Genomic DNA, 14,311 nt, shown 5'->3' with positions numbered 1-14,311 from the left:
GGGAAATCAATTCCTCTGCAAGAGGAAGCCCTTTTCCCTGCCAAGCTTGTGAAGCTCCATGCAAACGGCATTTACATATTTGCATTTCTTACCGTGTACTATTCCGCTTACAGAACAATGCCAGTGGAAATGCGGATGGGGGTGCTGTGACAGAAGTACTGAGCATAGATTACAGATGCCCTGGAACCAGATGTGCTGGGAATTACACAAGACAAAGAGAAGACTATTTCTCTCTCAGAAAGAGGACTTAAATTAGTCCTTTACAGAGTGAAAGACACACACAGTTTGCTGAGATAATGGTCCACATCACTGTAGCAGCGCCACGATAAATCTTTTGCCTTCAGTTCCCACTGGCTGAAAATCGAGCGTTTACAGCTTAATTCTGCATCCGACGAAGAGATTTGCACTGACAGTAAAATAACGAGTAGATCAGAGAGGGCGAGGCCAGATCGGATTTAGGGCTTGCCCTCGTCCCTGCTACCTCACCACCCATACCGGGCTCCTGCTACACCGCCGGGCTCGGGCCGCAGGCCCCGCTCGCACTCCCACAGCGGGCGCGGGCCGCTAAGGGTTCAACGTGGGGTCTGAGACCGCAATAACGCGAAGCGTCCCGGTCACCCCCTCCCTGTAAAGGCGGGACTACACCGCCCGGCCGCCCCGCCCTCGGCCCCGGCCCCCGCCCCGCCCGCCTCAGCTGACAGCGCCAAGATGGTGGCGGCGCGGTAGGGGGAGCTCGGCGCCCGCCTCGGCTGACAGCGCCAAGATGGCGGCGGTGCGGGATGGGGAGTTCGCCGCCCTGCAGAGCCTGCTGAAGGTGAGCGGGCCGCCCAGCTGCTGGGGGACGGGGCGCCCGGCCCGGCGGCGGCTGCCTCTGCCGGGCCGCGGCTGAACGTCCCCCGCTTTATTCTCCGCCAGGCGCCGTCGAGGGACGCCGTGCGGCAGCTGTGCCGGGAGTGCTTCTCCAGCCCGCCCGCCGGCCTCGGCCCGCTGGCGCAGCGCGCCTGCCCCGGCCTCGCCACCAGCCCCGAGGAAGCGGAACAGGTAGGGCCGTCCGGGAGAGCCGCCGGCGCGGCAGCGAGCGGGGTGCCTTCGGGAGTGCCCCCTCCTGCCGAGCGGAAACGGGGCGCGTAGAGAGGAGCGAGGGGACGGGACGTCCCCGTCTGGGCCTCCCCGTGCGGAGGGAGGGAGGGGAGGAGCCGCCCGCAGCGGCCCCCGCGGCGCGGGCACCAGCAGAGGGGTTGGCCCGGGCCCGCGGGAAGGTGTGCGGCGCCGCGGGGCTCTGAAAGGCCGCGGCCGCCTCTGTAAGGAAGGGTGCTCGGTAGAAGCGCTCCTCCCCCGGAGGCGCAGCCCGGCGGAGCCTTAGAGGGAGGCAAAAGGGAAGCGTGTGAGGCGTGCGTGCTGGAGGACAGCGAGAACCTCAGCCCCTTGCCTGTTAAGGCCGTCAGGTAGTACTTGGATGTCCAAGGCCGTCCTGGTGTTGGCCTCACTGCGGAAGCTGTCTCTCTCCTGGCTACTGAAGGCCCATCCCGTGCTGTATGTAATGCTTTTTAAGCCAGCAGAGCCCTTTCTCCTCTTCCTTTCCTACAGCTGGTATCTGCTTTGCACAATCTCACCAGGCACGTCGTGTACCACGGCTTGACGAGGGCAGAAGACATCCTCTCTCTCTTTCCAGAAAACTTCCACCAAAATCTGAAAAACCTTTTGACTAAGATAATCTTGGAGAATATGTGAGTGCTACCCACCTGCCATTTGCTTTCAGCTGGAAAGTTAAAGCCTATGTATCTGGTTTGATATATGGACAGTTGGCAGCATGCAAAGTCTTGTTTCTATTAATTTTGTGCATGGCTTGGGCATAATGACACAGGTTGGGATGAGCAGAGTTGAATGAAGTATGCCATCTGAGTGTACTGGCAAACAAAACACAGCCATGGGCACAGAGGGTTTTCCCAAGACTTTTGGAATGAGCGTGGGCCTCATTCACACACTAAAAGCCCCCTTTATCTTCACAACTCACCTGTGTGGTGGAAAAATGCTACAGATGACTATAAAATGAAGAAGGCTAGATTTCAGCACCACCGAATCTGATTGGGTAGCGCCTAGATGCCCATCCACTTACCACCTTGGCTTAGGTGCGGAGGCACTGCATGCGGTAGAGCATATGTGAGGTGGTGTCAGAGGATAGCAGTTCTGCATGCTTGTACATCTCACTGCTTGGTAGCCCATTGCTTTGATAAAACTGGGGAGAAAGGTACATGCCATAAGTGAATCACACTTACAGAAGAACCAGCTTGCCTACCGTTGCCCACCAGTGACAGCCTTTCCTCAGCTGGCATAGGTATTCTCTCTTCCCTGTTTACTGCTGCAGCCCTGGTGACCCTTATGTCAGGGATAAGTTTCTCTGAATGCTTTCCCTACTTTTTTCTTTTTTCTTTTTTTTTTTTTCTCCCAAAATACTGCTGATACTTTGTTTTTTTCTTCTCCACTTTTTCACAGCTCTGCTTGGAGGAATGAAGCACAAGCAAGTCAGAGTAAGTAGTAGTTCACATCTTGATGCAATTAATGGTTCCTGAGGTCATTGGAGCTTAGAATAGTGCATCACAACATGTTTTTGTAATGTAGCAGAGAGATACCCCCGTTTGCCTTAGATGAAGCTGTATGGTTGTGGCATCACAGAGTTTAGCAGAGGCCTACAAGCTTGTATTCAGGTTGGTGCTGCTGTGGTAAATTGTTTCCTTCCATTTAATGCTCAGTCTGTCGCTACCTTGCAGAGTGCAGTGTATTGCAAGTTTTTGCAAAACTTTTGAAAGGGAGGCATTCTGACCTCCCCATGCAAGTCATTCAGTGATGTCCATATTCAATAATTTTGTACTGTAAAGGATATGTATACGTTGGGGAATACCTTATCTTTGCACGTCTAGTCAATTCTGTGCATTCTTTCTCTTCCACGCATCAGAAAGTACACTGCATGTATTCATAACTCTGCTTTTCCTCACCTTTCTAAACAGTGATGTAATTAAGGAACACAAACTTTAACAATAGCATCATCGGCAATGAGTTACACCCCAGTTAAGTGTTTCATGCAGCTACAACACTTTGTTTTCCCCCCAAGAGTTTCTTTAAAACTGTAGCACTTAGAGGCTTACAAACGGGAGCTGATACATAACAGAGTATTTTGAGGTATGCTAGGATCCCCTTTACCGTTTTCTTTGCCTGCAGAGGAGATAATGTCCAACAGCTAAATAAGATGGCAAGACCTGGAAATACACTGCCCCTCAAAGTTTTAATAGGGAGAGGGGGGAAAAAAGTATTGTGTAATGCTAATACAGTAAATACAGCAGTTGCTTACACTAAACAATGTTCTAGTGTTACCAAGACACATAATACTTTTTCCTTCTTAACACTATCATATGCTAGCTAGGTCTTCACAACCCAGACGTGAGGCTGGGTGTGTAGCTCTTGGAGCACCACCCAGGAGCTCTGCTCTGACACTTAGGTCTTTGTATTCATGAATAATTAACCCTGTTGGAATGAGATTGTTTTCTAGGAAATGATGGATTATTTTAGTATCGTATTCATGAAATATCTGACATATATTACATAGGGACCAAGGCAGTGACTTAAAGAACAGACATTCCAACCAATTGATTTCTATTAACATAAAAGCGTTTCCTGCACCTCCCAAGCCACCAGCAATCAATCTTCGCAAATTAACATACAAGGCTAAACAGATGCATTTTATGTTGTTGCAAATGCTGCCAAGTGCTGGCCCTGGCAGCCTGTGAACTGGAATTTGTTCCAAAAGCAAGAGCAAGGCAGCCAGTTCTGCACTGCTCCCTGGAGTTCTGCTCAGGGGAGCAAGAGGAGAAGGGAGTCTTTTCCCAGACAGAAAGATGTATTTCTGTAAGCACTGTTAGGAAGCAACTTCAGCATCTGGAGTCAGTAGGAAGGCTAGCGATCAACCCTTGGGGAGGAAACTAGGCATCTTATGATAAGCAGGATGCAGACAGGCTGCGATTGCCTATTGAGACAGCTCTTAGCACTCTGAACAGAGGTTTAGTCTTTGCCTCTTCGTCCTCCTCTGGTGCCTTTAAATGGATGTCAAATAACTGCCGACAACCAGGTTTGATAAGGCTTTGCAAAGACAAACCTACCAAGCACCACAGCTGAGATTTTAAATTGATTTTGAGAATTAACGATCACCTCCCTACAGATCTTTTATGGGGTTGGTCCTACGTTTCATTCAGACTTCTTTGAAAATCCCTAGCTGGGATCAATGTTTCCCTAAATGGGAACAATGTTTCTTCAGGCACCCTGTAGCCATTTATTCTGACAGTTACAGCAGTGCTGAGCTGAGCTGCAAATGCCCTTTTCGAACCGAAAGGGCATGTCTTTGTTTCCATGTCTTTAGTGTGGACTTCCTTCTAGTGAGAATTTACTTGTTTTCTGGATGCTGCACTTTCAAACATAGGAAGTATAGTTCAGCTCGTGTCTGAAAATGGAGTAGAACAAGGTGCAAGAGGTGTTCCGAGTCTTGTAAATGTGACAGTACCAAAGCGTGAATGACTTTAAGTATGCTCTGTTAAACTGCACCTTACAACTTGTTTTCGTTACATATATTTTAAACAAGGAGTTTACCTTACGGACATTTTCCAGATTTCTGGATTTTGGTGGTAAATTGCGCTTTGCCACTGGACAGTCAAGGGTTCAAGCCTCATCTTTTAACACTTGCTGTTGTTATCTGATTAGATAAGTAATTATGCTTTCCTCTGGTTTGCAGTTTGTGTGAGAGAACACTTGTAAATCTGAGATGAAAATATCAATACTGTTTCTTTTTCTGGGTTAAAATGTGTGGGTTTTTTTAATGAAAGTAGGAAACTTTGTTTTGTTCAAAGAAGGGGGAAAGATATATGCTTGTCACCAATCTAAATGCCTGCCTCAGTTTCATGTGAATATGTTCTTCAAACGTTCCTTGTATTTATTGCTTCCTGCTGAAAGACACTGTTGATAAACATTAAGCTCCCACGAACTGACAAAAAGCACTTGCAGCCAGCCTGTGGGTGCCAGAGTTTTTCTGGGAGAACCTTAATCTCATTTTTTGTGCAAGTTTGCATGGTGCTTAGGGACTTTTGAGGGTTCATAGTGCAGTGAGCTCCATTAAGTACACACTATCATGAGAGAATATCCCCATCTCCTCTGTGCAGGAGATAGCTGCACAAATTTCTTGAAAGAGCAGCCAAGTCAGACCTATCCTTCTTCCCTCGGAAGGCTCATGGGGTCTCCAGCCCTGAACTGTTGATGTCAGTATTGCAGCAGACTGTTGTATGATTTCTGTTAGGCTACATCTAACTAGAATGATATCTTCAATATTTTTAACAAGTTGGGAGGACATGTGAAGATTGCAGTTTACCAATACATATGCTGTGCTGCAGGATGCTTTGGTTCATGGGTTGGGGAGCTTGAAATAACATATTTTATACTGCTGGATTTTAAGAACATTCCTGTGTGCATTCTTATTGGTTACAGAACAGAGGTATAAGGATGTAGGTATCAGAGCAACTCATGATGAAACACTAGTTGAGTGTTGCAGGCAGCAAGGCAGAGGGTGAAGAGATGAAGGCGACTTACTGTTCCCCTTCTCCCAGCTGCTTTGTGAATTTACCTCTGCTTCTCTTGCACTGTACCATCCTTGCATGTGATGATGGAAGAACCCTGTTTGTCCTTCCAGTGCCTGCAGAGACTGGCTTACTGCAGAGTGAAAATTATGCAAAACCATGTAGTAGCACTAAAGTTGTATGCTTCCCAGGGCCAGAAGTAGAGAAGTATGTACATGGTGGTAGTCACAGGTTCCAGGGTCTGGTATCGCCATGTGCTGCTAGGCCTAACAGACCCATTTTTTAATCCCTCAGTCTCCCTGCCTCGGCTGGTCGACATGGACTGGAGGGTGGACATCAAGACGTCTTCAGACAGCATCAGCAGAATGGCAGTTCCTACTTGCTTGCTTCAGTTAAAGGTAATGTCAGTGGTTGTAAAGGATACAGGATCAGAATAGTCAAGTCCAACACCTGACTGACTGGTGGTAGTCTGAACGGTTGTTCAGACAGGCATCTGGTGCTTGCCTGCTGGGCAATTAACAGACTTTCTCAGAGATGATCTTTGAAATACCACACAGCCTGGGAATGATGTCTCTGATTAAAGCCCTCTTTTTCTTGCAAGGGAGAGTTTTCTTTGCATATGGATGCAAGAAGGCAGCATATTTGTTCCTGGTCACCATTGTTTTCTACAGAAAGAAAGAAGATAAAGATATTAAGTTCTCGCCCTTTAATTCTAAGCCATTCATCAGCATGTTTAGCTGACTGCATTAGTTGGGAAAAGACTTTTGATTACTAATAGCTTCCTTCACTGGCCACATCTATCTTTTGGGGAGTAAAGCTAAACTTACTGCTTATATTCAACAGTGTTATGGATTCCACCAACCAGTAAAAATATCATGGGTGGGTTTCAGAGGAGGAAGAAAAAAAATCTAATTTCTGTGTGTGGGATGGGGTTAAGTATCCTATGTGGTATCTGCTAAGATGCTTTTGATGGGTGTGGCTTCCTTCCACAAGTCTCTTCAGAATTTTCCCATACTCATGGCAGTATATGCTTACTTGCACTCTCCCAATGGCAGCACACTTCGCTAGTGAGGCACGCAGCTTAGAAAATGTGCCGTGGTCCTTCAGGATGGAGCGAGATGCCAAACCTAAAGCATTTGTCTTAATCTGTCTATTAATCACTGACTTTTATAGTGGCACTGGAAAAACACATGAATGAATTTTTCATACAGCTAATGTCTGCATTCCTATTTTCAGATTCAGGAAGATGTCGCCTTATGTGGAAATAGTCCTGTTGTTTCTGCAGTGACTGTGGAACTGAGCAAAGAAACCCTGGACACTATGTTAGAAGGTCTAGGAAGGATCCGGGACCAACTTTCTGCTGTTGCAAACAAATGAATACTCAAGGGCATGGATTCCAGCAGCAAGGAAGGGAAGTATTCTCTACAGCTCTCATAACTTGCAGCCTAGAGTAACATGTTTTCTGTTTTAACAAAAAAAAATTAAAGAGATTTCTTTATTGAGTTAATAAGATAGCTTTTCAAAAGCTAACACTTAAACATCTCTTTGGTCTGATGCCAAAAAGTGTTTTCCTAATATGTTGTTGAACAAAAGCTGGTGTCTATTTCAGAAAAGGATTTGAAGGCTCAGAGCTTGGCTTAATCACAAGGGTCATAACTGGAAGTAGCAAATAGCTGCAGCCAATGAAGCAAGTGCTATCCCTCTGCCCTGAAATTAGGATCTAAAAGATTTAAGCTGGTTAATGGGCTGCCTTCCAGCATTAGCAGACAAGGAGGTGCTCCGCTCTGGAATGTGCCTCTATGTGCATGCTGGATGTGGCACTCTCCCTCTCAATGAAGCACAGCCATTCTGCAGATTGTTATTACAGGATAATGCTTTGAAATAGGGCAATTATGCTACAACACATTCCCTTTTGATGATCTTCATAGCATCATTTGCAAAATTACTAGTCTGAACATCTTTAGCAGCAAGTAATTTCCTCCTTCTGTTTCAAAAGAAAAAAAGGAGTTCAGATAATTCATGTTTGGGTTTATTGGACTCTGGGCATTGCCTCCACTGCACAAAAACCAGACTGAGAATGTAAGGAATCAAGGGCTGTTGTCTGTACTCTAGGAAACTGTTCTGTAGCAGTATGTGCCTCTACTTCCCCAAAGCGTTCTGCTGTTTATTTGTATATATGCTCATTTTAATTAAAAAATGAACTGCTAATTGATTTTTGTGAATCCTTTTCAGTCTAGAAGAGAAGTTGTCCTTGGTTACCTCAGCCTCTTTGTGATGGCATCTAGTTTCTAGGCCGGTTTAATGGTTGTTCATATTCATTGCTGAAGAGGGATCTTTTGTTTCCTGTTCAAATGGATTAATCTTTTAAACTGTCTTCTCTTCGTTATAATACAGTTTCATGGCACCTGTTTCCGTGGGCACCATTGTGTGCAGTATTACAGGTGATGACACTGACCTAAAACTTCATAGATATATGTATGTTGAAAGTGTGGAGGAGTAAGTGCAGGAAATGAACAAAATTCAGACTCTTCTTTCTGATGAAACTCCAAACTTGAAGACTGTATCCAAATACTTTGTTTATGGTAAAGTTGCACCTTTCATAAAACGTTTGGCTCTCCCTCAAGATACAAAACGCTGTCTCTTGCTTTTGGAAACATGAAATCTTTCAAGAAGACTGCATAAACTACAAAGATTTGTTAATTAATTTTATACATCCTCACAGAGTGCAGGCTAGTGTGTAAGTGTAAATGAAGCCTGTGTCTTTAAAAGATATTGGTGTAATACAGCTTATGCATCAAGATGAGATGTATGACAAGTCACTTGTTAAGGTCTACTTTGAGCAAAGATTGTGATGCTTAGTGCAGTATCAAGGTAAACTGGTAAATTTCATATATAATAGGGAAATCTGAAAGGAGAAGATGGATATTCAAGAATCTGTTCCCCAAGACTTAAGCTGTGAAAAACATCTGTAACAGACTTTTTCCATTTGAGGACGTTTTGTTACCTTTGCGGGCTAGCCTTACAAAAATCTCAAATAGTTTATGTTGTACTGTTTATTTTAGGAGGTAAGAATCACTGAGGAGGTAAATAGTGCATGATGAAGTACTTGTAGTGTTACAGGAGCTGAGGAAGTCAATACACAGAGGAAATCCTTGAGGTAAATACTGAAGTTATAGTGAAAATGTTGTGGGTCCTAACGAAATGAAGAATCGATAGCTGCACAGAGTTCTCATACAAAACCATTATATAACTATAGAACAGTTGTAAAGAAAAGAAAGACTTAAAACTGAAAAGGTTTTTCCAGTGTTAGAGAGGTGGTATCTGCAGGTGGGTAAAAGTTGCTCATGGAGATTTAATAAAGGGGGCTGTCCACTGGATCAGAGGCATGACAAATACCTGATGACTTCAAGGGGTATATCTCATGTAATTCTGCAAGAAGATACTGGTATTTTCTAGCCGAAGATTTAGGAGGCTATGAGAGCTTTCCTTCAAATCTTTGTCTAAAGTGTTAGGTATTTTCTTGTTGGCATTTATCACCTTTACCAGAAGAGCTGAGACTGCCCAGAAAAAGGTACAAAAACCAAGAGAGTCTGAGCTGAGTAGGACTGTCATTATCTGACCAGCAAGAGTACTTTACATTAAAGTCCTGCTTATGGAGACTGCTGCGCAGAGAGAGAATAATATGGCTGCTATTTCAGGCAATCATATGCGATCTTTTTCATAAAACGATTGCTCTCTTAAAATCAGTTAGACTTTTATCTCCGTCCACACATTGCTGCTATTTGGTAGGCTAGCCTAGATGTGTTCAGCACTACTTTATTATCAACTTGTTCCTGTTCCGACACTGTCCTCTTTAGCTCACTTTTCTCTTGCCTTTCCATTTTTCCCTCATACTTACGAAGCAGTGAAATCCACCTCCACTTTTGATGGTTAAGCTTGGTAAACTCTATATTCTGTGCCTTTCAGCATCGTAGTGGCCATTCATCACTTACAGTTTGCATCTCCCTTGAGTGGGGTCACCACAGTTGTTCATTTCTGGAGAAGAATAGTCCAAGGACGTTAGTAAAGAGTAGAGTTGTCATAGTATTTGAATCACCTGAATGAACTCCTCCTCCCAGGAACCCACAAGCTTTCACTGTGAAGTGGAGCTCAGAAACTCCATCTTCATTCCGCTATTTGAGGAACGGAAAAGCCACCTCGTACATATACACTGTTTATCAAGTGAAAACTCAATTACACTAAGCAAAACAGTGATAAATTTATTTGTAAAACACAAGTATGCAAGTTAAATTCAAATTGTAATTTCACAATTCAGACATTGTGTTGGATCTGACTGTGTCAAAGTGTTGAAAAAGCATTTAAAACATTAAATCCTAGTTTGTATTATTCAAAACAAAATTTTGCTTCATCTTACTGCAAGAAAATGTGCACTTTAGGATGTTCAGGCTAAAAGTTGTATAGATGATGTGATAGAGAGCAAGAAGAACTTAGGAAGAAAATGCCTTTATGATTCCTAGTGTCCACTTCAATTAATGGTCTTTAAACATTGATTCAAAACAGTAGAAAACTTTACAAGATTCATGATGGTTTGGTAAAGGTATAATAGTTACTCTGTGTTTAGGTTTTGGGTTTAATGTGTGAAATTTACTTATTCAAGCTCTGCCAAAACTATCACCTATACAAAGTTTCTGCTTTTTTTATAAATGAGGTGTTATTATTTCACTTCAAACAAGTTATTTTGTTACTACTAATCTGATTTAGAATTGACATTAGTATTTTTTACTTATTTCAATTTGTTTGGTGTCTAATTTTGACTGGAGATAGTAGAGTTTAAATTTAACAATATATATGGGACCCCCTGCCCAGGTTAGGACTCAAAGGCTTTTTTGGTAACAGATCTGTGATAGATCTCTTGTTCAGTGAACGATATCTCTCTTAAATATCACAGCAGCCCAGCTTAATCTCAGTTCTTGGTGCTAGGAACAACAAATCTAGCAGTGTAATTTCCTCAGCTGCTTTATTGAGTCATAATAACCCCTACAATAGTAACCAGTTTAATGAATTCACCAGTCTTTCTCGCATACCCCTTAAAAGATTAATCTTACTAAGCTTTAGAGAGGTAAAGTAGGTGCTTACATTTCCAATAAATTAGTGACAGCACTTGGATTTGAGGAATCCCATCTTCCCATACCCTTTTCTAACTTCTTGACCCTTTAGAAACTTTGTTCTGTGACACAGCAATTACACTGTCATATGTTTTTATCCCATCTACACAGATGTTGTGCAGGTAGTTGCTGATTTTTCACTCTGATTTAATGTAAGAGGTTAATAATACTTGGAACATTTGGGCCTTGGTTATTAAATAGCTGTTACTTCCAAGGTGTAACTTGATTAATGTTACATAATTTAGTCTCCAGTTGGTTTACTGCTTTCCAATAACTGCATTAGGAATATCACTGCACAAGTATAGCCCTGTAGCGTTACAGTGCAATATCTTGGCTTACCCACCATCAGTATTTGGGAATCTTGCCCAGCATTTTCAAACAACTCGCATGGTTTGCATTCATCTGGCCCCTGCTTGAAAGCACTACAGCTGTTATTACAAACAGTGGTGTATTAAACCTCGCAAACTACAGCAGGGGGACTTTTGTAGCAAGCCTTATGAGAGTTTGCAAAAGGTCCTGAATTTTTTTATTACACTCCAAAATCCATAGGTATCCTTAGAAGCCTCACTGTAGGCATCAGTTTTTAAGTGACATATAACTATCTGTGAAAACTAAGGTGTTATACTGTGACTAGTCAGTGACTAGATCATCTGCTATAGCTTTCATAATGTCCCTGTACTCCACAGGGCATATGTGGCAGTCGTTAAACAGTCCTTTCCATTTTAAGTATATAAGAACCTGACTGTTCCTGCATCTGCTCAACACTATAAATCTCTTTTCTGGGGTTATTAATGTTTACAAGTCTTGCCACTGACATTGCTGCTGCTGAAATACATATGAAATATATAACAAAAATACCAACAGTGTACCTACCCTTTGACATAAATTCACTATCTTATTTTACTGACTCACACAGGAAGAAGAGGGACCACAGTATGGTCAGAGCTGGCATTGCAAGCCGGCAAGCTCTACAACCTTGATCTTTCACAAAGAAAGACAAGTGAGAATGGAAGAAAGAAATGAAACAAAAGAAACTTTCCTGGAAGCCTAGATGCCTTTTCCCCAGGAGATGGCGAGCTTGGTCTCCCGTTTCTATTCTCTCACCAGTTCCTCGGCAGGAAGGAGCAGTCTGGGCTGTCCTTAGAATCACAGAATTAGAGAATTGCTGAGGTTGGAAGGGACCTTTGAGATCATCAAGTTCAACCGTTAACCTACCCTGACAAAATCACTTCTAAACCCTGTCCCCAAGTACCACATCTACCCTTTTTTTTTACCTCCCTGGGCAGTCTATTCCAATGTTTAATAACCCTTTCAGTGAAAAAAATTTCCTAATATCTAATCTAAACCTCGTCTGACATAACTTGAACCCATTTCCTCTCGTCCTGTCACTTGTCAGCAGGGAGAAGAGGTCAGCCCCCACCTCTCTACAACCTCCTTTCAGGTAGTTGTAGAGAGTGATAAGATCTCCCCTCAGCCTCCTCTTCTCCAGGCTAAACAACCCCAGTTCCCTCAGTCGTTCCTCATAAGACTTGTCCTCCAGACGCCTCTCAGAAGCTGGGAGCAATCGAGTGCCAGCAATAGCCCAAACAGAACCGTTCGCTTTAGCAGCACCACAGAAAGGGGGATATTATTCACTGGTTAGCAAAAGGTCTCTCATCTGCTAACACATTTGCGGGTTGAGGCACATTTTAGGGGAAGCTGGCAGAGATGGTAGTAGCAGACGGTTCTCTGCAGCGTGCCCATCATTTTAATCACAAAGAAATAGGAACCCTTCCTTTTTTTGCCAGGTTGGATGCAAATTCCTCTGGGGACACCTTTGGCACCCAAAAGGGAAAGACCAGCATTGTATTTAAAGGTATGCCAACAACTTGGAATGTTTCCAAACTGGCCCATCTGAGACAATGCAAATTTTGCAGAGATTAGCAGTGAGCAGGGCACTGTAAAAATCATCTCTGGAGAAGGAAGTAAGATGGAGGGAGGGAGAGTTCCTTCTCTCCCAAGCATGTTATAAACCAATTTTAAACAGTGCACTAATCACAATGGCATCCTATATATTTGATCTCTGTCCTCCATGTATATACAAATCCTCTTGTTGCTTTTTCGCTCACTTTTGCTGCTGCTGTTAATACAAGGTCTGGGATGAAAGCATCCCCTCTCCTTGCTGACCCTTCTGCACCCCCACCTCCCAGGAGTTATCATCTTGCCAGCGTGAGAGAAGAAGTGCTAATGCACACCACTGACACTGACACACCACAAAGTGCTGTCAAATATGCAAAGTAAACACACTGAACAGAGACAGTTAAATAGCATCCCGTTTGCATCTTTACTGTCTTCTAGTTACGCCTGTTGTAAAAGGCTGGTTTGGAACAATAGTCAGTATGGCTTCTCCTGCCCCTCCTCCCCCCCCCCCCCCCCAAGAAAGACACAATTTTTCAAGTTGACAGCATCCCTTTATGCTGATGAGATAGTGAAAGTTGAGTGCCAACTAGCAGCAGAAATATAATAGCATCCATTAGAGCTGTTAGCTAGAGTCTGCCAATGCTTCTGTTTGTAATTTAGAGGGTTATAACTCAGCCATGCAAACAAGATGCGGGAGAAACTACACTGAAAATCTGGACCTTGCAGTGGGCTTTTTAGTTGCTTACAAAAAAATAAATACCAAGTTTGCTTTGACACTCTGGACCATGCTGTAAGGAAGAGATAAGAAACCTAACTGAGAAGACTGCAGTATACCAATGCCTGGCCTTTGCACTGACGTGGAACTGGGCTAATTGGAAATGCTGACATCTTTACAATTGTATTAGTGCCTGTAGGTCCAGGGGTGTCCAAACCCCTGTTCTGTATCAGTGAGGCTTGAGGCAAACATCATCCCTTCCAAACAAAGCACCGTACAAGTCAGCAAGGCTCCCGGAGCTGTGTCTCTGCTCCATGTAGTGACAGGGCTCAGCTTGCATAAAGTTCACTGGAGGTTTATGACCAGAATCAGTAAGTTATGTGCTGTCTGAAATATTTTGGTTCCTTAGTGCTTTGTGGCATGCCTGTTTCTGCATTTATCTCATTTATATGCCCACATGACCCTTTTGATTATTTCTTTTTTAATCCACTAGTAACAGTCAGTATTATTCCATGCTCTACTAAACCAGAATGGCAGAAAGTAACAGATAATCTAGAAAGCTTGAACTGGATGTCGACAGACAGCTGATATGCTTTTGTAAAGATATGTGGTGACAAACAAATAATCAGGAGATCAGAATGAAATCAAAGAAACACAAAAGCGTGACTGAGTGTACTGCATAACCAAAAGGTCTGAGTGCATTTAGAGACAACTTTTTTTCCTCTCTGAAAAGGAGAGCATGAAAGTGTACTTGGCCATCTGTGTCTCAGGATGTTTTCCTTTTCCTGGGTACAGATGGTAAACTTCAAACATCACTATCACTCTCATCTACCACATAAGCCCTGTAAGCAATCTTATTTACAATATCTGCCCATTGCTTTCCAGTGACCTCATTTCTCCCTTTGGTACTATCTTAGAAG

The 14,311-nt window shown here is 43.5% G+C and overlaps 1 protein-coding gene across 2 annotated transcripts; it reads left to right on the top strand.

Moving 5' to 3' along the window:
• Positions 1 to 718: 718 nt before the first annotated feature.
• COMMD9 (COMM domain containing 9) lies at positions 719 to 7,862 on the top strand (the record flags this gene model as incomplete). 2 transcript variants are annotated; one of them, XM_082485557.1, is made up of 6 exons in its annotated part: positions 719 to 814; positions 916 to 1,041; positions 1,588 to 1,727; positions 2,494 to 2,528; positions 5,907 to 6,010; positions 6,849 to 7,862. In XM_082485557.1, the coding sequence occupies 6 exons, from the start codon at positions 764 to 766 to the stop codon at positions 6,987 to 6,989; spliced, it is 597 nt and encodes a 198-aa protein (XP_082341683.1). In that variant the 3' UTR covers positions 6,990 to 7,862. The 2 variants fall into 2 exon arrangements, with proteins under 2 accessions (XP_082341683.1, XP_082341684.1); XM_082485558.1 differs by lacking the exon at positions 916 to 1,041 and having other exon boundaries at positions 764 to 814.
• Between the last annotated feature and the right edge of the window lie 6,449 nt (positions 7,863 to 14,311).

Source organism: Vanellus vanellus (assembly GCF_965231255.1).
Source record: "Vanellus vanellus genome assembly, chromosome: 6".
Taxonomy (NCBI): Eukaryota; Metazoa; Chordata; class Aves; order Charadriiformes; family Charadriidae; genus Vanellus; species Vanellus vanellus.
Note: the sequence above shows the minus strand (reverse complement) of the source record. Positions and strands in the feature narration are given on the sequence as shown.